Source organism: Halichoerus grypus, chromosome 2 (assembly GCF_964656455.1).
Source record: "Halichoerus grypus chromosome 2, mHalGry1.hap1.1, whole genome shotgun sequence".
Taxonomy (NCBI): Eukaryota; Metazoa; Chordata; class Mammalia; order Carnivora; family Phocidae; genus Halichoerus; species Halichoerus grypus.
Window position 1 is genome coordinate 26455624 of NC_135713.1, and position 25629 is coordinate 26481252.

General features: G+C 41.7%; 1 protein-coding gene across 1 annotated transcript in view; it reads right to left on the bottom strand.

The window, feature by feature from the left end:
* ADAMTS12 (ADAM metallopeptidase with thrombospondin type 1 motif 12) overlaps positions 1-25629 on the bottom strand; it is a 291779-nt gene that overhangs the window by 171325 nt on the left and 94825 nt on the right. The window contains exon 3 of the mRNA XM_078066503.1: positions 9758-9919. Coding sequence (XP_077922629.1) covers positions 9758-9919 — 162 coding nt within the window. The remainder of the gene's footprint in view (positions 1-9757; positions 9920-25629) is intronic.

Here is a 25629-nt window from a genome sequence, read left to right on the forward strand (position 1 = left end):
AATAAAATCTTCAAAAAAAAAAAAAAAAAAAAAAACAGAAACAGACTCACAACATATGAGAGTTAAAAGAATCCACAAAGATCTTCCAAGCCCCTCATCTTACTGATGAGGAAACGGAGACCATGGTTCATATACTGTGTCCCAGTTAGGGAGGGACAGAGGTGGCACAGAATGCGGTTCTCCTGATTTCCACTCCATTCTTCTCTAAACTCTACTATGAAAGAAAAATGTAAAACTCATTTGCTTATATATGAGCAAAACTAAAATTAATGATTAATAATAATTACTTTCATCGATGGCTAATTCTACAGCAATCTCGGGCATATCATTAATATGTGTCAGATTCACTTTAATTTTTTGTCACCAAAGCAACTCTAAACCCAGGGCCATGATTTGCAGAGTGCAACACAAAAGGAAAATATAGGGCCCTGGGCAGGGGCAGAGAAGTCAATCTTTCCCTTACAGTCTATGACCTCAAGCTACCCAAGTGGGTGACCCCATGGGATTGCAAACACCACACCAGGAGATGTTCAGTATCTGAATGGGAAGTGGATAAGCGGTCCCTTCTCAGTCACCTACCAAATGTCAGCTCAGGATGGAGAGGACTGCTGCCATGCCTCATCCTAAGACACTGTAGGACACTCACTCCTGAACCTTCTCCTGTGCGTGCACAGGCTTCCCCTGGGGGTGGAAGACAGCCACGGGAGCAGGCCTCCCCACATTGGTGTGCTCTGCCCAGAAAGGGTCGCAGCGGTAGTGGAGTCATAGTAGAAAGTAAAGGTGGCCAAGAACCCATCCTGGGAAGGCAGGGAGGTGGCAAGATGCAAGAACATGTAGGGGCTGAGGCTCCAGGCCCACAGCACATGGTCCATTGTCTGATTAGACTTCACTTCCAAAGCACAAAGTCAAAGATAAAAAATAAGATAAAATCACTAAGAATTTCAAGATGGCTGCCACGGAGCGCCGCTCTTCCGAGTACGGCCCTGTGTGGTTGCACCAGTCACACACCTTAAAGCCAGTTCTGACTAAACCTTATTGTTGTGCGTACAGTCTTCTGTTGCTCATGCAACAGAACCAACTCCTCACAGCTTGAAAGAACTAGAGGATCACCGTCAGGTAATCTAACAAGTCACTGCTCTATTAATCAGCTAGGGCCACCAGAACAAAGTACCACAGGCTGAATAGCTTAAACAGCAGAAAGTTATTTCCTCACAATCCTGAAGGCTAAAAGTCCAAGGTCAGGGTGTTAGCAGCCTGCTTTCTTTCTGAGGACTTTCTTCTTGGCTTGTAGATGGTCATCCTCCCCTGTGTCTTCATATGGTCTTCCCTGTGTGTGTCTGTGTCCGAATATCCTCTTCTTCTAAGGACACCATATTGAATTCTGGCCCACCTTAACAACTGTATTTTAATTTAATTACCTTTTTAAAGATCCTATCTCCAAATATAGTCACATTCTGAAGTGAGGTACCAAGGGTTAGAACTCCAATAATGAAATTTGGGGGGACATAATATAATCCCTAATAGGCACCATTCCTCAATGCTGATGTTCTATAGGCTCCCTAAAAATTTATATCCCGTCTATGGCTTCTCTCAGACAGACCTTCTCTAACCCTCCTGATCATATTGGGTTCCTCTTCTATATACTCTTATGGCATTTGTCACAATGCTCATATGCACTATTTTTACAATTTTTGTTAGGTTCTCCTCCTACAATCTTGTAAGTCCATAGGGAAGGTCCAACTTGCCATGTTCAGAGCTGTGTCACTTAGGATCTGGCCCATAGAAAGCATCAAATTAATATATCTTGAAGGAAGGAAGGTCAACCAATGACACACAAACTCATGTAAATTAAACTCTGGAACTTTCTAATCTTTGACTTATTGGCCCAGAAAGCACCCTAGGGATCCACTTTTCTGCCTTTGGAGGACAGGATTTGAAGCATAAAATGCATTCATAATTTCCTCAAATATTTGATTTCAAATCTAACAAGTAAACTTCCTTCCCCATAGAGAAACGATTTCATGGTTATTTATGAGACTTCCAGCTGCTGCACAGAAAGGGGACTATGTGGGGGTGGGAATGTTTGTTTTCCCAAACACTGACATTAATCAAGCTGTGGGACAAATACAGAGTTAACATTAACTGCTGCCCAAAGAACACATTCGCCTTGCCTCAGTGACTCAGAGCACTCTTGGAATGCTTGGACCCCAGCCTTGGTGAGATAAGTGTCTTCTCACACCTGCAGGACCCCGTTGCAAGTACACAACATTCACTGATTCAATGGACAAACATTTATCAACAACTATTAGGCATCAGATCCTGGGCTCGATATTTAGGACACAAGTATCCTTGGTACAAAGGTGAGTCTAGTGGTGGAAAGAGAATACAAGTTCAACAGGATAATCACTAATGAAGCTATGATTCATTCATTTACTCACCATTCACTCAACATTTACTGGGTGCTTACTATGGCGGGCTCTGTGCCAGGCAGTGGGAATACAGCAGAGAACAAAAGTGAGGAAGTGTATGCCCTCAGGGAGCCTACATTCTAGTTGGGGGAAGACAGACAATAAACGAATACATAGATAAGTGACATCAGGTGATGACAAATGCTCTGAAAAGAGAGAACGCAGGATAAATGGTTTACAAAGTGACGAAAAGACAGCTATGTTAGATGGTGATCAGAAAATTTTCTCTGATTGAGGGAATCTGAGCAGTGACCTGAGCAGTGGGACAGAATAAGCCATGAGGAAATGACGGGGCGGGGGGGGGGGGGGGGGGGGAGGTGCGTGTTCCAGCGCAAGGGAATAGTAAATGCATAAGCCCTGAGGTGAGCCCATCTGAAGGAATATCTAGGGAGCAGGGAAGGAGGGGGAGGTGGGGAGGCAGGAAGGTAGAAGTCTCCAGGGACCACATCAAAATGCAGGGTGAGCTCAGGAAAGGGACTCATCAGTCCTCCTAGGGCCAACCATGTAGGGGAAGGGGACCTCTCAAGGAGGCAGCTTTTGAAACAAGACTGAAAGGATGCCAGAAATTTGTCTCATGGACTGGTTGAGAATTGTCCTCCCAACTCTCCACAGGAAGTTGAAAATCCATGTGTCCCAGGTTCAGAGGCCAGCACTAGGGATGCTAATGACTGACTCGGCCGTCTCATCTTCCAAGGCATTTGCTCTTCTTTGCCTCTCCCTGGAGAGCACCCCTCTCCTGCCTGCCTTAGGCTTCCAGGCCTCTGTGTCGCTATATTCCTGGCAGGTGAGTATTCTGTTCTCTACTGCATCCCCAGTTCCTAGAACAGTGCCTGGTGCAGGGGAGGAGCTTGCTGAGGGAATGAATGTCACTTACTTTCTCTTATCCATCCATTCTTTTTTTTTCTAAAAATCAAAATTTGAAGTAGTCACTTTCAGCTACAACCTCAGGCCAAGAGTCCCAACCACGGCCACATTTTGTCTCTTTGACAGCCAGGCATCAGCCTATTTACTAAATTTCTTCAGGAAGGTCTGGGTATTCTCAGAGGTTAAATAGGTTCCATATAGCTAAATACAAGTGTGTAATAAGTTGCCAAATGCATCAGAGAAGGTCTGTAAACTCAATACTTACAAGTTCAACATTTCTGAGTTCCTAACCTAGTAGGGAACTCTGTCAGATCTTGGAGACGTGCTTGTGAATGAGCAGACACGATTCTTGTCCTCGTTGAGCTTACAGTGCAGAGAAGGACACAGGCAGATATTCATCATATGATAAAGCCTGACGTAGGGAAAGGAGCTGGTGTTAAGAGTCAGAGGAGAGGCATCTAATGCAGATTGAGCCAAGAAGGTTTTCTAAAGGAAGCCATGCGTGAGTCCTAAAGATGAACAGAAGTAACTCAGTAAAGCTTCTGGGGAAAACAAGTTTCAGGCAGAATGAACCTAAACTCAAGGGCTAGAGGCAAGGAAAAGCAAGGCTTTTTTGAGAAATAAAAACTAGTTCAGAATGGCAAATGCTATGTTTGGAGTGATAAGCTCCAAATAGATAGTTATGGTATGTTTGGAAAGTGGGAGCCTATGGCCCTGAAATGATGATGGAACAAGGCAAAGAACTGTCAAGTAGTAAGGAAATGCATGGCAGGGAGGACGTGGTGAGGTCTGGCTACTGAGGAAAGGCTTTTGGATCAGGGAGTATCTCAGGGCTACAGAGCTACTCCAGCCCTGAGCCAACTGGTGCTTTGAGTTCCTGTCGTCTTGGTCTTAGATATTACTACGCAAACAAAAGAAACTGGGTTACCAATTCCTCTTTCCATACATTTACCTATTATGTATTTCCCCAAATTCTCCCCAATAGTCCTCTCATCCCGCTCATTGGTAAAAGCTTGAAGCGCCTTACCAATCTTCCCACCAGTTCTGAAAGCAGATAATCAAAAGCAATATGCCACTCACTAAAAGAAAAAAGTACAGGGGCGCCTGGGTGGCTCAGTCGTTAAGCGTCTGCCTTCGGCTCAGGTCATGATCCCAGGGTCCTGGGATCGAGTCCCACATCGGGCTCCCTGCTCGGCAGGAAGCCTGCTTCTCCCTCTCCCACTCCCCCTGCTTGTGTTCCTGCTCTCGCTATCTCTCTCTCTGTCAAATAAATAAATAAAATCTTTAAAAAAAAAAAAATAAATAAAAGAAAAAAGTACAGAACAGCAATTAAAATGTTAACTACCTCACAGCAAAGTCAGGTATGGATCACAGTGGGGTGACTATAATCATAAGGCGATCAGGCAAATCAGAAATTTCAAGACAAGTCTCAGGCAGGTTGTACTCAGAAAATTTGCTGTTAGCCAAAACAAACAACTTGTGTGCTTTAGAACCAGTACGGAGTATGGCAGTGATTCAGAATCAACTAACTGGATTTCCATAAAATCCGAACAAGCCCCCTGCACATACTGCATGGATTAGTGATCTGATATGCTAGTTATTCTAATGAGCTATTGTTAATGTTATAACATTTGTAACATTTGTTAGTATTTAGTAATGTCTGTGCATGCCATTTAAAAGGCAACTCAAAAATTTCCAAATGACTTCAATAAGAAATCTACTCAAGACTGATTTCTCGCAATATGGTAGACTAGACACTCTGAAAAACTCTCCCAGTATTAAGCCCCTGATAAGCATTGAAAAAGGGAAGAAATCTTCAGAGGCCAAAAATAGAAAAAAAGAAAAACAAATACAAGTAAGCAGAAATGCAGAGAGAAGAGCAAAAGATGGACTGTGATGATCTTTTCTCTGTGTCACTTTGGCTAGCCTGCTGTCCCCAGTATTCCATCAAACACTAATCTGGGTGTTGCTGTAAAAGGTGTCTCGCAGAAGTAAATTCAAGTCCTTCCATCCGTTGACTTTAGTAAAGCCAAAGTAAAGAGAATATTCTTGATAATCTGTCAACCTGATTTAATCAGCTGAAAGACCTTAAGAGTAGGGCTGAGACTTTCTAGATGAAATTCTGCCTTGGTCAGCTGCTTCAGCCTAGGCCTGACACCTGCAGCCTGCCTTTCCTGATGGCCTGTCCCTGGATTTGGGATTTGCCTAGCCAGCCTCCACTACTGTGGTAACCAATTTCTTGCAGTAAATCTCCTTATATATATGTCCTACTGGTTCTGCTTTTCTGGCTGAACTCCGATTGATACGCACAGCTAGCTGCGGAACTGGGGTATCTGCTGCTCGCTACTTTTGCTCTGGAGGAAAAAAAAAGACAAGTTTAAAAGTCAGATCAGAGACTAAGTGAAAAAGTGAACCAGAAAACGAAGAAACAAGTAAGCAAACCCAAAGTTGGTTCTCTGGGCTTCCACTCTGGGTACAGGGGATAAAACTATTTGTGGAGAGTCTATAGCCACAAGCCATAGATTTAGGACCCAACTCCATAACAAATATGTTTAAGTTCAACATTAAGCGTAGAGCGATACCACTTCATATCCACTAGACCGACCAAATTTAAAAGTGAGAATAGCAAGTATTGGATGGAATATGGAACAATGGGAATTCTCACTCACCACAATTGAACATCAACTTTGGAAAATAAGTTTGCATCATCCAGTAAAGCCAGATGTATATAACCTATGAGAAACTCATTCCACCACTTGGTATATGTCTTTGATAACCCTATGGACTTGAATCCTAAGAAACATGTTCAAGAACAGTCTTTACAACATAATATATAATAGCTCCAAACTGGAAGCAGTTCAGATCTACTCACAGGAGACTGGATCAAGTGGAAGATTCACATAATGGAATATAGCACAGCAGGGAAAATGAATGAATTACAGCTACATGTCCTGGTGCAAACATAATGCAGTGACAAAAAACCCGATACATGCCTTAAGATTCCATCTGCCTTCATGGTCTTACCATATACTATAAAGATAAACCCTGGACCAGATCCCTACTTACCCATGTCCTATATCCAGGCTGTCAACTCTAAAGACCAAGAATCATATCTTACTCACATATGAACCCACAGAACCTAGGAGAGCACCAGCCATAAAGAATATACCCAATAGATATTTGTTGAATGAATAAATTTTGAACACAAAAATGCATGCCAGGAACCAGACCCCATGTTCCCAGCCTAGAGTCCTAATGCATGAAATTCCAAACTCGGATCTTACCTGCCCGGACCCCTTTCTACCATAGATGACCCCGCAGCTGTTAGCATCTGATCTGACGAGTGTGAACTCCCTTCCCCAGCTTCCTGAAACCATAGTTTCCCTGGACACTTCCATCTAATAGCCACTATATCCTCGACAAAAAAAAACTTCAGCTAAAGGAAATTGTCATTGTCAATAAAATGAACTTCTGAAGAGTTTAATAAAATGAACTTTTGGACCATACTGATAAGGGACCCACTGTGAAACTCCTGGACACCTTTCTACGTGGGAGATCAAGATAAGTAAAGGGACACATTTTAGAGGAAAGTAATTGACACATTTTCCTTCCTGAATGACTAGAGCACTTTTAAAGTACATCTTTTTTCAATACCAAAGGGGTTCCTGCTTTAAACATGACAAACACAGAACATTTTACACAAGTAGAGGGGATCTTTCTTGATATAATCACAGTAATTCAACTTCGAAACACCAACTGACCTAAGTATAAAGTGTACGGTAATGTTGGCTAATGACAGGGCTGCTGTCAGTTAATTCCATCATCTCTGCAGGGTAACGTGGTATAAGAACAGCGCAATTACCTTGTTTAGCAAGACCAAGTCCGTTTCAATACACCAAGATTTATAAAATTCAAATGTCACGTATATTTTAAGAATATTCGCAAGCATATTAGATTATCCTTAAATCTCTAGCTATCATTTAGACATTAAATCATGCTTGGTATAGAGATGGTCACAAACAAGTGACATTTTCTCAACTTCTAGAAAATCCACATTACTTTTTTCTTTCTATCAGTGTTATGTAGACGAGAGGCTAGTATACCCTAGTCTCATCTATTTGGCTATGAACTACTCTTCGTTTCATTCTAGTGATTTACTAAACTTCTACTTTGCACCTTACACTATGTTATATACTGTTTGGGAAGGGAATTCCTACTTTAATGGTGCTTTCAAGACAGTTGATAAAACAAGATTTATATATTCAAAGAAGACATAAAGAATAACCATGAGGGAGTATAAAGCCCTAGGTATAACAGAACCTCGACTTCTAAGCTTGGCTATATTCTGAACACCTACCACCTTGATGGTTTTAAAAGTTCACTCCCTTCTCTGAGTCACACTTGCTTCTTTGGTGAAAAAAATGGGCCGCATTAGGCGCTCTTAAAGGTCCTTCCAACAGACCTAATCTATTCAATTCTGATATTGTGAGGTTTTAAGCAAGTTTAAGAGAGTATCTTTTAAAAGATACATGTGGAGAAATTCACAATGCAAAGATTGTTCCAAATGGGATTAATCAGAGAAGTTTCCAAAGTAATGGTAAGTCTTAGGGTTGGTGGAGAATGAGTAAGGAAATGGTATGACAAGCACTAAGGCTGAGGTATGGTGTGTGACCTAACGGGGACATGACATTTGTAAACCTCACTCCTTTCCTATCCATCCCTTTTGCCTTTATGACGAAGTACGTGCCATTCTCAGTTCATTATTAATCAAGTCTATCTCAACAGAGAAGGTGTTCAAGGTGGGTGCGTGAGGAATAGCCTAACTCATTTCACAGCACAACTGTGGCCCTGGCCAAGTTCACTCACTGCCCTAGTAACTTTCTTTCTCTGCCATGTTGATAACCCAGTGATCTCAAAAAGAGTGAATCACACATACAAAGTGTTATCCCATCATCCAATGTGTAATAGGAATTGGGAAATTCTTCAAGTGATTAGATCAGAGTCCTAAAATTTCACATAGAGACTAAGTTATCTGAATTGGTAACTTAATCAATCAGACCATCCAGAAGAAGAATCTCTTCCCTTCTCTTAGCTCTTGGCAGGAGATTTAGATGGTCCGTTATCTAATTTAGGACAAAGTTGGAATAGCTTCCTAAAGTTAAGGAATGTAAGCAGCTGTCCATTCTTGTGTACAGGAAAAATTATAGACTCAAAATGTCTTCTTGTTTACATACTCTGCTAAGATTACAAAGGAAATTCCCAGGAAAGTTACCATCTATCCCAGGGTCCAGGTGAAGTCTATAGAGAAAGTACTTGTCCCCTTGCCCTCTTCTTCTCCTGCTTGCAAAGTTCTGAGTCCTCCCAAACCTTTATTAGAATCCGCCTGCCCTAATTCTTTCACTCTCTATTTTCCCACTGAGGTCCATGGTTCCCAAATCCTTAAGACATATAAATAATATTATGGATTCCTTTTGTTAACTGTCCCCCTGGCCCATTATTTTTTTCTCTGAAGAAGGAAGAAACTATACAATATTTAAGAAAATGTCCCAATTTCCAGTGGCCCTTTATGCATAGATTATATCTCCTACAAGTCAAGAGAGAATGTGGGAATTACAAGGAAACAACTTGGGTGAGTTCACCTCTGAAAACTATCTGAAACTGTTTTGTACAAGCCAGAGAGGACCAGTTCAGATCACTCTCGAGCGGAGGGTCAGGGAACATACGTCAGTGAACTGCAAACCAAAGGCAGCCAAAAGAAGCTTAGCTGAATTCATCATCTGATAATGTGTTGACATTTCTTTCAGTTTCTCTTCACACATCATTATCAGCATCATCACACATTGAAATCTGCCTTCCATACGCAGATACGACAAACAGTTTGGTAACATCCACACTAAAGTATTGTAACTTTGCTAGTACTAAAACTCATTGTCTTTAATTTAAACGATCATCCTCTAGGGGATTCAAAAGTTTAAAAACAAACAAACAATTCATCATTATGAATATCATGTGAATATCATCAATTAATATGGCAAGGATGTGCCAAGGAAGTGAAATTATTCCTACAAGGGCACATACTTTGTGGCAAGAAAGGGGGAGGCGATAACAGATTTGAAAGAACAGGTCACGTTGTGGGGCACCTGAGTGGCTCAGATGGTTAAGAGTCTGCCTTCGGCTCGGGTCATGATCCCAGGGTCCTGGAATCGAGCCCCACGTCAGGGTCCCTGCTCAGTGGGGAGCCTGCTTCTCCCTCGCCCACCCCCCCCACCCCCCCACCCCGCCCCGCCGCTTGTGTTCCCTCTCTGTGTGTCTCTCTGTCAAATAAATAAATAAAATCTTAAAAAAAGAAGAAAAAAAGAACAGGTCATGTTGTAATAGAACAATAATGGAACAAAACAGACTCCTCAATGCGGTGAAGAGATTTAAGTCACAATACCCTTTAATCCGCAGGCTTGTTCCTCCTGCTCTGGAGCTCTCTGCCTTGGCTTCCTGTAAATGATGTGTGGGTGGTACTCTCCCTCAGCCACGGGATGCTTTTTGACGGGCTCAATGAAGAAGTCTCCATGTGGTAGATGGAAAAACCCAGTCTGTAAATATACATAATACAAAGGTCTATTTGAATCACTTCTGTATCTATGCAGAGAAAAGTAGTAAAGTGAAAATTACATAGATTGTGATGACCCCTTAAAACCCATAAGACCAGTGCTTTCAGAATCTGCCATCTTATCTCACAGAAAAGCTACACATAAATAAGTTAATGAGATGTCTTTATAGTCATAGTTATTCAATGTTTTTAAATCATGGATCCCTTTGAGATTCCAATGAAAAAAGTGTACCTATACGCATGTATCCAAAATGTGGCATGCAATGTTGCAGGTTCATTCCCCTGTCCCTAAAACCCATTGCTGGGTATCTATGAATCTTATATTAAGAACCAATGCTTCCCAGTTGCCCTATTATGGAGCTGGTACCCATACGCCATATTCCATTGACAATTTTTTGGAACATTTACTTGTATGGGGGTCATCCAGCTACACGTTCACACAGCTGCCTGAAGTGTTTTTGCCACAGTGCTCTCATGGAAACAAAAAAATCTGAGACTGAGTTTCCAGGAGTCCACAGTGCAAAGTCCTCCCCGTCAGTTTCCAGGGGAGGGGGGCACTCTCATGCACAGATATGGGAATCAGTGATATGCTGGAAAAAGCTCTTCGATGAATCACTCTTTCTGGAGGTCAGGTCTAGAAGGAAAATTTCTAGTGCCAATTTGAGATGTTTAGAAAACTCCTTTGCCAACGATCTCCTAGGATGGACTTAAGGCTCAGGATCTGAATTTTATATTAATGAAAAAAAGAACTTGCCTAGAAGACCTGCCTAAGGCATCACACTGAGGTGATCAGGAGCTCAGGCTCTGGAATTAAACTGGCTTCAATCCCAGCTCCTTCACTTAGGAGCATTGGGACCTTGGGCAAATGACTTGCTCAGTTTCAGCTTTCTCAAGTGAAAAATGGGGATAATCAAGGCTTGTTATGAAAACCAAATGAGTTAATATATGCAAAGCTCTTAGAAAAGGGCCTGGCTCGTAGTCTTAACTATCATTAGTCTCTTTCCAGATTTTATGTCATTTCATTGTATTAGGGTCAATATAGCCGTTCAGTGAATAATACGTTCGCAAAAGTAAACCTGGAAACACTGGGAGCTTAAGGAAACTGTGAAGGCTTCCAAGTTCAAGCCCCCTCACCATACCTCAGCAAGCCAGGGCTGCCCTGCTCTGCGGATGAGCCTGAAGACTGAGCAGCCCCCACACTTAAAAGGCAAGAGGGGCTCCATGAAAGGAGGCTGCTCTCTATGGACAATCCCTGACTTGGATGTCTTTCCAAAATGTTTGCTTCATTGGATCAGTAACATAACCAGATCTTAACATAAATCTCATAATTGGCTTCCTGTTTTGATTACTGACTTTGAAATATCTTTAATAACAAGAGGAACAGAAAAAAAAAGGCACACTTTACTGGCAGTCATAAGAACAGCTATGTGACTTTGAGGAGGTTACCCAACCTGCAAAAAAAAAAAAAAAAAAATGCCTACTACTTCACAGGGCTGTTCGAGGGATCAAATGAGCTAAGGCTTATAAAAGTGCCATGCAAAGTACTCTACAGATGCAAGGTGGTTGTGTTTTCCCTGAGGAATCCCATGGGACATAAAGAACTGACAAGATCCAGATTGTAATAAAATAGCTGCAAACAGACTTGCACAGTGTTGAGATTTGGTTCCATTTCTACTCTGAGACAAAGAGCAGGGACATGAGGAGAAGTAAGCCTGTTGCTGATAAAGCTCATTTGTTCCACAGAAACAAGGAGGACTCAAAGACTCCTCAGGGAAGGCTGGTGCGGGGTCCTTTTGTGCAACTGCTATCAACCCAATATGGATGGCCCTGAAGAAAAAACAAGAAGGAGTCATTGGTATTTCTTTAACCTCAAATTTTGGACCCAGGTGGTACAGAAGAAACAGATGCGGCTCCGGCTGAGAACATAATAACTATTTATAAGCAACATGAATGAGAATGCCTGAAAGCCAAACAAGCATTTTCCTAAAGGCTTACTTGCATCTGCATTCTTCCACGAGGCCAGCCTTGCACCCGGAAATTACCTACTCAGTCTAAATATTTCTCTGAAGCTGGATGGTGACACCTAGGAGAGCTGGCTGACCCACCAGCTGGAGGGAAACAGGACACCTGCTCACATGCACGGACCCCTTGTGTGGGTCACACAGAAGGGGAGGGGATGAAGAGGCAGCCACTGGTTTGGAGGAGAGTGAGGGAAGAAGATTTCCCAGCAGAGCTCCTTCTCCACCAACATATAAACACGGAGCTTTAGACGAGTATCCAGGTGGCCACGGGTTATTGGTCTCTTCTCACCTAACCAGAGCCAGGTCACACTGGAAGAACTCGCTGCCTATGGTTTGCTTTCCAAACGAAGGACAGGCTCTATGCTTTCCTGAAGCGAACCGCCCAAGAGAATCACCTTCTCCTATTACCAGTTCTGGAAGAGGCACTCTTCATTCCAATCTTCTCTAGAACAGACTTGCACAGTGTTGACTGTGCAAGTCTGTTCTAGACCTGCTGACCTTTCTGAGATCTCTGAAGAAGAATAGGGAATGGACTTGAAAAAAAAGTATCCAATTCACTGGGGGCTTGTACTCTGTTCCCAGAAGAACCAGGGCAGAATGAACATCAGACAGAAGCTCAAGGAGGACAAATCTGCCCTTTCTCTCCATTGTCACCTACTCTTCCCCCTCAGTCTCCAGTAGTCTCAGCACACTGCTGACTCCCTTTTGGAAAGAAACTCACGTCCTTGTTTTAACTAAGTTATAAATATCTGTGAATGCTTCCTGAGGCTATCTTCTAAGAATTGTTTTAAATAAACTTTATTTTGAAGATTTATAAACATACAAAAGGATATACAAATCATAACTGTGAAGTCCCATAAATCTTCTATTGATGGAACACCTAAATGGAGAAACAGAACATTCCCAGCAGAAACTCCCTATTCCCCTCCCAGTCAATACCATCCCCCCCACAGAGGTAAGCATTATTTTGATTTCTAACACTAATACATTAACTTGAAGTCCATCTTTAATTTTTTACAGGAAGCATTATTTGATACAAAAGAAAAAAAAAATGTCTACTAGTTCATTTCAAGTGTTAGGGACAGACTGGTGGAAAAGATTTTAAGGCAGGTGGATTTCTTAAAGTCCATTAAATCAGACTCTTCAGATTGCTTTATACTCTTGAGGCAAGCCCAACCGGTGGGCATGAGGCGAAGGGCTGAGCCACCTTGGTGCGAGGCAGTAGCATTGAACCTCTACTGCTCTCTGCTAAGGAAAGGGGGAGAAGGACTTGCACAGACTCTTTAGAACCAACTTATTTTCCCCAGTCTCAGATTGAGAATAGTTGCCTACAACCTCTTCTCCCTCTCCCATCAAGTGTTAGTCATCTTGATGTAACTGACATTATACTTCCGTGAGTGCGATGATTTAGGGCCCAGTGGGAAACTGGCAGTGTCTAACAAGGAATTTGTGAATAGAGTGTTCTAGAATCACACAACCTAGAGACCCTGAAGAGTCACCTACCTATGCTGGCAGCCTCCTAGGTAAAACCTAGCAGACTGAAGGCTAACAACAATGGTCTTATAAAAGACATAGGAAAGAATTACCAAATAGTTCTGACACTCCGGGTCCTGGGCTGCACAGCTCAAGGGGGTGCTGTTCACATAAGAAAAAGCTGTGAATTGTACCCCCTGGAGCTGTAAAATGGAACAGTGCTGCCAAAACTGAGCAACCTGTCCTGGAAAGAAATTCCTTTTCATTTGAAAATTTCAGAAGTTACCAGATCAACTTTTTCTTCCCATGGGGACGAAGACAACATGAGCAACATATTGGTTTGGGATAAAGAGACACCCAAGATACTCATCACAGTACATGAATCACTGGAAAAGATACCACCTGTTGCCCATTATAATACACAGGAAAGAGGATAAAGATGCACCCCCACAATCATCCTTATTGATTATCAATCTGTATCTGTCACTTGGCCAGCCCTGTGCTAAGAACTCTAAGACGGGTATATAAACCTCAAGGTTTATAATGCAGCCAGAAGACAAGACTTGATATACAGCACCCCTGAGAAAGGTGTGTATTTGGGGGGGTGGAGGGTCCCTCCCTAGGTGCTACAGATTCCAGTGCTATGGTTCAGGGAAGATGAAGACCAGTGAGGGTGAGTGCTTTTAGAGGGCAAACACAGAAGACTGCACTTCTATAGTCTCCAAACACGTGGCACAGCCCGAAAGCCATGACAGCCTCCCAGAATCACTAACTTCTTTTGTTGCTGGTCTGTAGCAGGCAGAGCATTTTATCATTTAATATGTAACCAGGACCCTAAACCAGGACTAGAAGTTAAGAGATGACAGAAGCCTCAGAATATAGATGTAAGACCACTGGGAAGATTCCCCCAGGAGTACCTCACCCTCTGCTTGACCCCAAGAGCTCCCTGACTGGCCCGCATGGAGCCAATGAGGGGAGCGACTGGTAATGTCATAGATTCATGAAGATTTTCCATATTATTCTTAGTGATACTAATTCATGTGGTGTGAGGAGATAAAGCTCAAGCCAGGAAGACATTCTCTGGTGCATCCACTTGGTAGTTACCATATGTAGGGCAGATACTATAACAATACAGATCTGGTCCCTACCTCTTAGAACAGTGCTGCCCAAAGAACTTCCTGTGATGATGGAGATGTTTTATATCTGCACCATCCAATTTGATAGCGACGAGCCACATGTTGTTACTGAGCATTTGAGACGTGGCTAATATAACAACAGAACCGAAGTTTAATTTCATTTAACCTTACTTTTTAAAATTTTTCATGTTGAGTATAGTTGAGAGGTGTACAACATAGTGAGTCTACAAGTCTATACATTATGCTATACTTACTACAAGTATAGTCACCCTCTGTCACCATACAAGGCTATTACAATATCACCGACTATATTCCTTATGCTGTGCCTTTTATTCCCTTGACTTATTCATTTCATAACTGGAAGCATATATCTCCCACTCCCCTTCACCCATTTTTCCCATCCCCCTAGCCCCCATCCCCTCTGGCAATCACCAGTTCTGTCCTCTGTATTCAAAGGTCTCATTCTGCTTTTTGTTTGTTTTATTGTTTTATTCATTTGTTTTGTTTTCAGTTTCCACATATGAGTGAAATCATATGGTATTTCTCTTTGTCAGCCTTATTTCACTTAGCATCATATCCTCTAGGTCCAACCATGTTGTCACAAATGGCAAGATCGCATCCTCTTTTATAGCTGCATAATATTCTCTCTATATGTGTCTGTGTGTGTGTGTGCATGTGTGTGTGCGTGTGTACACACGTCTTCTTTATCCATTCATCTATCAATAGACATTTAGGTTGCTTGCATATCTTGGCTACTGTGAATAATGCTGTAATAAACAGAGGAGTGTGTGTATATTTTTGAATTAGTGTTTTCATTTTCTTTGGGTAAATACCCAATAGTAGAATTACTGAATCGTAGAGCAAAGCTGGAGGTAACACAATTCCAGATTTCAAGATTTATTACAAAGATGTATTAACCAAAACAGCATGGTACCAGAACAAAAACATACACCCAAATCAATGGAATAAAATAGAAAACCCAGAAATAAACTCTTGCTTATATGGTCAATTAATCTATGACAAAGGAGGCAAGAATATACAATGGGGAGAGAGAGTTTCTTCAACAAATGGTGCTGGGAAAACTGGACCACTTTCTAATACCACACACAAAAATAAACTCAAAATGGATTAATGGCCTAAATGTGATACCTGAAACCATAAAAATCCTAGAAGAGAACACAAGCAGTAATTTCTTTGACATCAGCTACAGCAACATTTTTCTAGCTATGTCTCCTCAGACAAGGAAAACAAAAGGAAAAGGAAACTATTGGGACTACATCAATATAAAAAGCTTCTGCACAGTGAAGGAAACCATCAACAAAACAAAAAGACAACCTACTGAATAAGAGAAAATATTTTCAAATGATACATCCAATAAGGGTTTATATCCAAAATATATAAAGAACATTTATGGCTCAACGCCAAAAAAATACGATTAAAAATAGGGAGAGGACCTGAATACACATTTTTCCAAAGACATACAGATGGCCAACAGACACATGGAAAGATGCCCAACATGACTCATCATCAGGGAAATGCAAATCAAAACCACAATGAGATATTACCTTAAACCTGTCAGAATGGCTACCATCAAAAAGATAAGAAATAACAAGTGTTGGCGAGGACGTGGAGAAAAAGGAAACCTTGTGCGCCGTTGGTGGGAATGCCAACTGTGCAGTCACTCTGGAAAACAATACGGAGGTTCCTCAAAAAAATTAAAAATAGAAATGCCATATGATCCAATTTCATTTAACTTCAATTATTATCTTGAATTAAAACAGCCACAGGTGGTTAATAGGTACATCGGACTGCATATTTCTAGAGACTGGCTGATGACTGAAGGAGATCCATAGCATAGGCATCATACAGTGATGAGTGCTATAATCAAGGCAAATCTGAAGACCTGCCTTAAAAGAAAAACAAACTGCAAAAATGTGACATTTCACTGTAACAGTTTGTTTTTTAAGATCAAGTCAATCAGGGGACGCCTCGGTGGCTAAGTTGGTTAAGCATCTGCCTTTGGCTCAGGTCGTGATTCCAGAGTCCTGGGATCGAGTCCCACATCGGGCTCCCTGCTAAGCAGGGAGCCTGCTTCTTCCTCTGCCTGCCACGACTTCTGCTTGTGCTCTCTCTCTCTTTGTTAAATAAATAAATAAAATCTTTAAAAAAAAAAAAGATGAAGTCAATCAGGAGCCAACTTGGAAACACCAAGGTACTGACACAGACTTCAGAGCAATTAGAGAAATAAGTAGCTATAAACAATCCAACACTTGCCAAAATTAAAATGAACCATTTGGCAGGACAAGGGCTGTGTGAGGGGGCTGCCATTGTCCTGAGACCAGAATGGAAGGGGTGTGGATGTCCCAGCAGGAGCCTGGGACAGGACTCATGATCATATAGAATTGGAAGCCAGGTTCCACTTCTAGAAAGAGTTGTCCCACTAAGAGCCCTGAAATATCAACCTACATGTCCTCATACTTCTCCCATGCTCTTCAGAGAAGCCTACCACAACCCTAACATACACAAGACCACATCCCACTCACTGGCTGGCAGTTCAGAGTCTAAATAGTAGAAAAAACAAATCTCTTCATTAAAAAAACTGATGGAGTGGATTCCAAAAAATATATAAGATCAAAAAGTTACGATAGGGTCTATTAAGAAATAGCTTGAGCTGTGTGATCTTGGTCAAATTAGTCAATACAATGAGTCCCAGTTTTCTCATCTGTAAAATGGGGCATCATCTATCTTAATTTGCAGGGTTGTAAATATCAGAGACATTGTATGTAAAATGCCTAGCAGAAGGATTTACCGCATTTATTGGCACTCAATAAACGCATAGAAGCTCATGTGGTCAGAGCATCATCCACAGTACAATACACACAACAATACAAAGTGGTGATGAAAGCAAGTCTCTCAAGTCCATCTGCTCAGCTCATCTCTTAGCTACAAGTAACTTAACTTCTCTGGGCCCCAATTTCCTCATTTGAAAAATACGAATAGTGATAGTAACTTGCTAACTAACTTATTAAAAGTTGTCATGTGTATTAAATGAGTCAGTGTAAAGCACTTGGATGAATGTTAGCACATAATAAGTGCCCTATAAGTGTTAGCTATTAGCTATTGTGATAGTCTAAGGAAACATTTCCCCCAGATGCTTGGTGTGATGGTGAATTTTATGTGCCACCTCAACTGGCCATGGAATGCTCTGATTAAATATGACTTCTGCATGTATGTGAAGGTTTTTCCATATGACATTAGCATTTGAATTCAGTGGGACTCGGTAAAGGAGAACGCCCTCCCTAGTGTGGACATCACCCAACCCCTTGAGAGTCAGATCTTCTGGGATTTATACACAGACTGGGATTTATACACCATCAGCTCCCCTGCTTCTCAGGGCTTCAGACTCAGATTTAATTATTCCATGGTTTGCTTGGTTCCCCAGCTTGCAGATGGCAGATCGTGGGAGTCATCTTCCATAAACGTGCTAGCCAATTATTGACAATAAACCTCCTGTATGTACGTATATACTACACTAACCAGGGAGAATCAGTGGTGACCTGGCATACACTGAGTTGTCTGAAAAAATCTGAGAGGAGACAGAATTAATAGATTTCTCTTTCTTCCTTTAATAGTCTGAGAGCTCGAAGTAACAGTGGAGGCCTTCTAATCAAACCTCCAAAACATCACAGGCATCTCCTCAGGCTGGAGGGCCGATTTTCTGGGCTTCTCTCAGGCAGAATCGAGCTTCACTCCCAAGTTGGGATTTCTTCAAATGAAGGAAGGCTGAAATCTTCAATAAACTTAATTTCACGTCACTAGGTCAACCATGGATGCCTAGTCTTGGCCTCCTTTTCCCCTGAAAACAGAATCTGCAGCAGTTTCTCTGCTTCTAATGGGAAAAACCAGACTTTGGAGACAAGGCTGAGTTACCAGTCAATTCCAGCACTAACAAGCAGTGTAACTTTGCACAAGTAATTCAGTTTCTCTGAGCCTGTTTCCTCATCTGTAAAATGGTGATCACAGCATGTTCTTTGCTGAGGAGCTTTAGTAAGAACTGAATAGGGCAATATATAAACTCACCCAAACAGAGCCTGGCCTTCAGTAAATGTTTCCATCTCTTATGGATTTTCTCAAGGTGATGGTATTTGGACTCTTTTCTGAAATTAAATCATTTCTTCATCTTGCAGCATGGCGAACATAGTTGTTTATTTCTGAAATTACTCAGGTTTTGGCTCCAGAAGAAAACTTTCTACTCACGTAAGGGTAGAAAAGCTGTCTCTCAATTCGTTGTTCTCACTAGATAATACTTGGAACTAAGTGCATTTATTCCATTCTAATTCCCAAGAGCTGTTCACATAGATTCACTGACTGTTGTTCTTATTAGGGAAGAAAGACTAAGTCCCTGACAGAAGAACAGCCACTCAGCCCACTGAAGTGGATCTTTAGAAATAAGAACACAATGACAATACAAAGAGAACAAGGCATCAGATGGTCCACCTAATTCTAATTTTAATGTGCAAAGGAATCATGGAAAGCTTATTAAAAATGCATATGCCCAGGAGTCTTGCCCAGAGATTCTCGTCAGTACATCTAATGTGTACCCAGGAATCTGCATTTTAGCAAGCACTCTGGGGTTTTTGATACAGATAATCCACGTGTCATACTTTGGAAAAATGACACTATCCCATTAGGTGGTGCTTGATTATTTCTATCTTCTCCTACCATCAAACCAGTATAACACTAAAGAATGGAAAGATACTAGCAATGACCCCAATTAGACATTTAGTTCATCTCAACCAAAAGAAGTTTCAGCTATAACAGTTGTTGACTACAGTTTGTGGAGAATGTTCCCCTGAATCTTAGGTTCACAGAGAATGCCCATAACATCTTAAGAGATCAGGGCAATACAAGATGCCAAAAAAAGTTTAAAACATTCTAGGAAGTAGATTCTCTAATAGAGTAAATGTTTTGGATTTGAAATGTGGAATCATTTGATATTAAGAAGACGGGACATCTGAAAGAGCTAGCTTGACACAAATGCTGAAGAACCCCACCAAACCTGTTATTCCTGAAAATTAAAAAAGGAATTTCATTACATCTCAAACCATGCATTCCTAGATAGGCTAACAAAATCAAGGAGCGTCAGCTAAGAGACACTGGAGCAACCAGAAACTCATCAGAACTTCCCTCTCCCACAGTCTTCAGGGACAGGGAGGGAGCCTCCTGGATGACAATGTCTTACAAAATGGTCTTTCCAGTCCTGAGCAAAAGGAGGAATTGTCAGAGACTTAAGGTCATTTCTGACTACTTCTCCTTCTCTCAATAATCGTCTATCAGAAAAACTTCATTCCTCAGAATTTCTCTATGGCTTTGCCCTTGTGGGGGAGAAGCTCTATGTAGCAAGCCATGTTTGTCATCACCGGAAAATTGGAAGTCCCACTAAAAAGAAGGGCGAAACTGCCAGCACACTGGAAGCCCAGGAAACATGTTATTAGGAAGAACAATGGGAGAGAACCAGCTTTGCAGAAGTGAAAGCACTTTCTCCCATGGGGAGCAGTAAGATTTAGCCAAGATACAGCACTCTTTTTTCATCATGCCCCAGCAAGTCATCATTCTCAGTCCAGAAACCATCCTCCACTTTAAGGACACAAAGCCCTTCCTGGGCTGTAGAGAACATGGCCCTGGCTCTGCTTCTCCCACCATGATGGGCAACAGTTCCTGGCTGGGAGTCCTCCCACGTGGGCAGGAGAGAACACGGCAGCCAGCCAAGACTGTTGCTGCGGCTGCCAAAGTGATTCTGGCCTGAAACACAGCATTCCAGGGATGGTTAACAGTGGTCTAGGGCCAAAGGTGGATGTCTTCTCTGGTGGCCTGAGGATGGGAGAAGTCAAACCATGAGGAAATTTGATAGATGTTAGCTTCACTAAGTGCCACAGCAGAAAAAGGGTAAGAAAAAAAAAAAAAAGAAAAGAAACCAAAAAGGAAAAGGAAAAAGAGGTCTAGTATGAGATGTTAAAGACATGAATGTGAACACTGGTACTTATAACCTCATTACATCTCTAAAATGAAAAGATAAAAAAAAAAAGATTTGCCTTCTCAAGGGCTCTTTCCTTAAAGAATAAGTCTATACTCACAGTCTCTCCTTTCTACACTCCCCTGAAGTCACAACTACAGCAGAACAAATGTCAGTGATTTGTAATCCCCCACTGTCCTGTAGGAACAGGTCTGCGTAACTAGTATTTTTGGCCAAGAACAAAATCTTCCTCGGCAGAACGGACTTCCCCATCCTTGAAGACAACATTGAAGTGGTAAGGGGAAGAAAAAGAGCAGCTCAGAGAGTCCTAAATGACTATGTTTAAGAAAGAAGCAAGAAGTTGAGAGTCCCAGAAATGAGCCAGGTGTAGACAAAGCAGCCCCTGGAGATGGAGAAACCAGAAGGAAAAGGATCCACAGAGGATCGGAGAGATACAACAGCTGGCAGCCAAAGTGAAAGCTTTGCAAAAAGAAAGTGGAGCTTTTTCCTTGAAGCACAATAGGAAATGTACAGTATAAACTCTTACCATTTTCACCTGTGAAATCTTCAGTAAAAGAAACATTTTCTCTATTACTTTGATGGGACTAGAAGTGCTGTGTCCTCCTCCAAAGATGGCATGGGAAGAAAAAGAGAGGAGAGTCACTGAAGCAATACATAGAGAGAACCTCTTTTTCTCTTTCAGCAGAAGTGAGAGTGCCTGCTCACGGCAAGTAGGAAGGGCAGTTGGGAAAGTGGTCTGAGGAATGGGAGAAGATACCACCATTGTATGGAGCCAGGCTAAAGGCTCAGCTGTCATGGAGCCACTGAAAAGCCAGTCATAGGAAATGACAAACTAAGCAAATGCAGGAGAGGTTGTGGTCAGAAAAGGGAATATTAACATTTAAGTATTCATATGTGATGAAGTTAAGGATCTTGAAATGGGGAGATTGTTGACCCAATATAACGAGAAGTGTCCTTACAAGAGGGAAGCAGGAGGGTCAGAGGGAGTAGAAGGAGATGTAAAGACAGAAGCAGACATTGGAGGGATGGAGGAAGGGGCCACAGGCCAAGGAGCACAGGGGCCTCTAGAAATTGAAAATGGCAAGAGAATAGATTATTCCATGAAGTCTTCCAGAAGGATGCAGCCCTAATGATGCTTAATTTTTGACTTCTGACCTCCGGGACTATAAGAGAATAAATCTGTGTTGTTTTAAGCCACTCTGTTTGTGGTCATTTCTTACAGCAGTCTCAGGAATCTCCTATATCTGGGGAGTTAACCAAAGTTAACCCAGTCACAGAAGTCTAGGGAAGGGGGAGTCAAAAAGGTTAAGGATCCATGAGGTTCAGGTGTTGGCCTTGACACACAATAAAAAATACATTTCACATCAAGACTCCAGTACATAAGCAAAACCAACGTTTCAGGAATTCACGCTTCCCTCCTTTCCTATGTAGGAGGCATTCTGATATATTCCATTCTGTGTTACTCTATTTCGTTTAATTTAAATTCTGGTTCCAACACACGAAGTTGATTTCACATCCTTGTAATGGATTACAACCTGCTGATTCAAAAACATTGATATGGTGCTTGGACTTTATTGCTCGATCTGGATCTGAGTTCTTTTTTTTTTTTTTTAAATACATCAAGTGAATTTATTTTCTGAAGATGTCATAAGCATTCCTTTTTTTTCTTTTTAATTTTTTATTGTTCTGTTAATCACCATACATTACATCATTAGTTTTTGATGTAGTGTTCCATGATTCATTGTTTGTGCATAACACCCAGTGCTCCATGCAGAACGTGCCCTCTTTAATACCCATCACCAGGCTAACCCATCCTCCCACCCCCCTCCCCTCTAGAACCCTCAGTTTGTTTTTCAGAGTCCATCATCTCTCATGGTTCGTGTCCCCCTCCGATTTCCCCCCTTCATTCTTCCCCTCCTGCTATCTTCTTTTTTTTTTTCTTAACATATATTGCATTATTTGTTTCAGAGGTACAGATCTGTGATTCACCAGTCTTACACAATTCACAGCGCTCACCATAGCACACGCCCTCCCCAGTGTCTATCACCCAGCCACCCCATCCCTCCCACCCCACCCCCCACTCCAGCAACCCTCAGTTTGTTTCCTGAGATTAAGAATTCCTCCTATCAGTGAGGTCATATGATACATGTCTTTCTCTGATTGACTTATTTCGCTCAGCATAACACCCTCCAGTTCCATCCATGTCGTTGCAAATGGCAAGATCTCATTCCTTCTGATGGCTGCATAATACTCCATTCTTATCCTGAGTCTCTGCTCTCTTCCTGTGTGACCTTGGTCGAATTGGTTGATTGACGAGTCTCAGGCTCTTAGTATGAGCAATAGGGAGTGCCTACTTGATAAAGCTGTTATGAAGAATAAAGGAACTATTATGAAGAATCACCTATTACAGTGGCTGGCACACAGCATTAATTAAGAAATAATGGTGGCTTTCCCTGAAATCAGAGAATCTTATCATCATAAGACCCTTCAAAGGTTCCATTTTGCAGCTTATACCGGAACTATGTCCTCAACTCCATGCATCCACACCTCAAATGCACTTCTACTAACAAAAGATAATTTCTCAAGGTATCCACTATTGCTAAATTACTTTAATTTTTAGAAATCCCTTCCCTTTGTGGAGTTAAAAATCTTTGTCCCTATAACCTCCACTCATCATCTTAGTTCTGTCTTCTGGAGTCACACTGGAATATGTCTGATATCTTTGGTATATAGTATTTACTTAATTATATTGGATGACATTTATCAGGTGCCACTAAGAGTTCTCTTTTCAGGATAAATGTCTCCATTTCCTTCAACCCTTTTTTATTTCCTATTGTGCTCATTCGTCAGCACTCTGGTTAATCTCCCTGGAACCATACTACAGCTTGTCAATATTTCTCTTAAAATGACACCAGAATTGGGGGCGCCTCGGTGGCTCAGTCGGTTAAGCGGCTGCCTTCGGCTCAGGTCATGATCCTGGGGTCCTGGGATCAAGCCCCGCATCGGGCTCCTTGCTCAGCGGAGAGCCTGCTTCTCCCTCTCCCGCTGCCTGCCTCTCTGCCTACTTGTGCTATCTCTGTCAAATAAATAAATAAAATCTTTAAAAAAAAATTGACACCAGAATTGAGCATTGGGAGTCTAGCGCTCCAATGCCATCAACCTCGGAGAAATAAAATAGTGGGAAAAGTATAATTTTTTCCTTCACAATAATCAAATCCTGCAGGGAAGAAATCAGTAAGGCAAAAATTTGGTCTAATAAGGACTTACTTCTTTTACTAGGACTTAACAAAAAGATCTCTTTTCTCCATGGTATTACATGGGGTCCAGGAAATGAGCTCTAGAACTGAGGAAAATACATCATGACAACACTGAAGATAGAATGTCTCAGTGACCACTGAAGTTTAATGATTATTTTTTTCTTAAACAGGCCCTGAGTTGGAAACAAACTGAGGGTTGCTGGAGTGGGGGGTGGGGTGGGAGGGATGGGGTGACTGGGTGATGGACACTGGGGAGGGTATGTGTTCTGGTAAGCGCTGTGAATTGTGCAAGACTGTTGAATCTCAGATCTGTACCTCTGAAACAAATAATGCAATATATGTTAAGAAAGAAAAAAAGAAGAAGAAGAATGTAGCAGGAGGGGAAGAATGAAGGGGGGGAAATCGGAGGGGGAGAAGAACCATGAGAGACAATGGACTCTGAAAAACAAACTGAGGGTTCTAGAGGGGAGGGGGGTGGGAGGATGGGTTAGCCTGGTGATGGGTATTGAGGAGGGCACGTTCTGCATGGAGCACTGGGTGTTATGCACAAACAATGAATCATGGAACACTATATCTAAAACTAATGATGTAATGTATGGGGATTAACATAACAAGAAAAAAAAAAAAAAAAAAACAGGCCCTGAGTTGACCAGACATCTTCTTCATTAGAGTGTGATTTCCCTGCCATTCGGACCATTCCCTCAGCATCCTAGCGGAGACGGCCGGTTAACAGTTTATGGCAGTGCTGTTTGGGGTATGAACACACCACACCAAAAGCAGCCCTCGGCAAACGGTTCCAATCACTGCAAAATGAGCAGACAGTGCCTGCCTCGAGATTACATTTCAGGGGAGATGTTGATTTCCAGAGTACATATGAATGATGTGTCTTTTCCCAATGTTTTATTTCAAAAAATTTCCACTGAGGGGGCGCCTGGGTGGCTCAGACGTTAAGCGTCTGCCTTCGGCTCAGGTCATGATCCCAGGGTCCTGAGATCGAGCCCCACATCAGGCTCCCTGCTCGGTGGGAAGCCTGCTTCTCCCTCTCCCACTCCCCCTGCTTGTGTTCCCTCTCTCGCTGTGTCTCTCTCTGTCAAATAAATAAATAAAATCTTTAAAAAAAAAAAAATTTCCACTGAGAATTCAAGGAATAGTATAACAAATACCCCTATGCCATTACCTAGATTCGACAAATATTAGTATTTTTCCACCTCTGAAATGGATATGCTGCATTATTTGAAGGTAATTTGCAGACACTGTGGGAGTCCCGCATTAAATACTTCAGCATGCTTGTCTTAAGAAGCAGATATTGTCTTAGATAATCGCAGTTCCATTACCTCACCTAAGAAAATTAGTAATAATTCCATAACATAACCTAATTTTCATTCCATGTTCGAATTTCCCGTATTGTCCCCAAATGCTTTTTAGAGCTAGTCACCGTTTGTTTGTTTGTAACCAGAATCTAATAACGTTTAATACAATGCATTTGGTTGTTATATAATAAATTGTTTTTTTTAAGTAATTCATATTACCTCAAGCACATAGCTTAATAAAGTGGAATATTTCCTAAAAGCCTGTGATGAAAAGCAATAATCTTTTGTTCTACCTCACCCAATCCCCAGAGGTAATGACTTTTGGCTTTTTTAACCCTATTCTTCTAGAAGATATCTCCATATTTCTAAATAACATGCTGGGGTTTTTTGTTTGTTTGTTTTAATCAGTTCTAGACCTTATCTGAGGTACTGTTCCTGCCATAATAGATAAAGCTTTGGCTC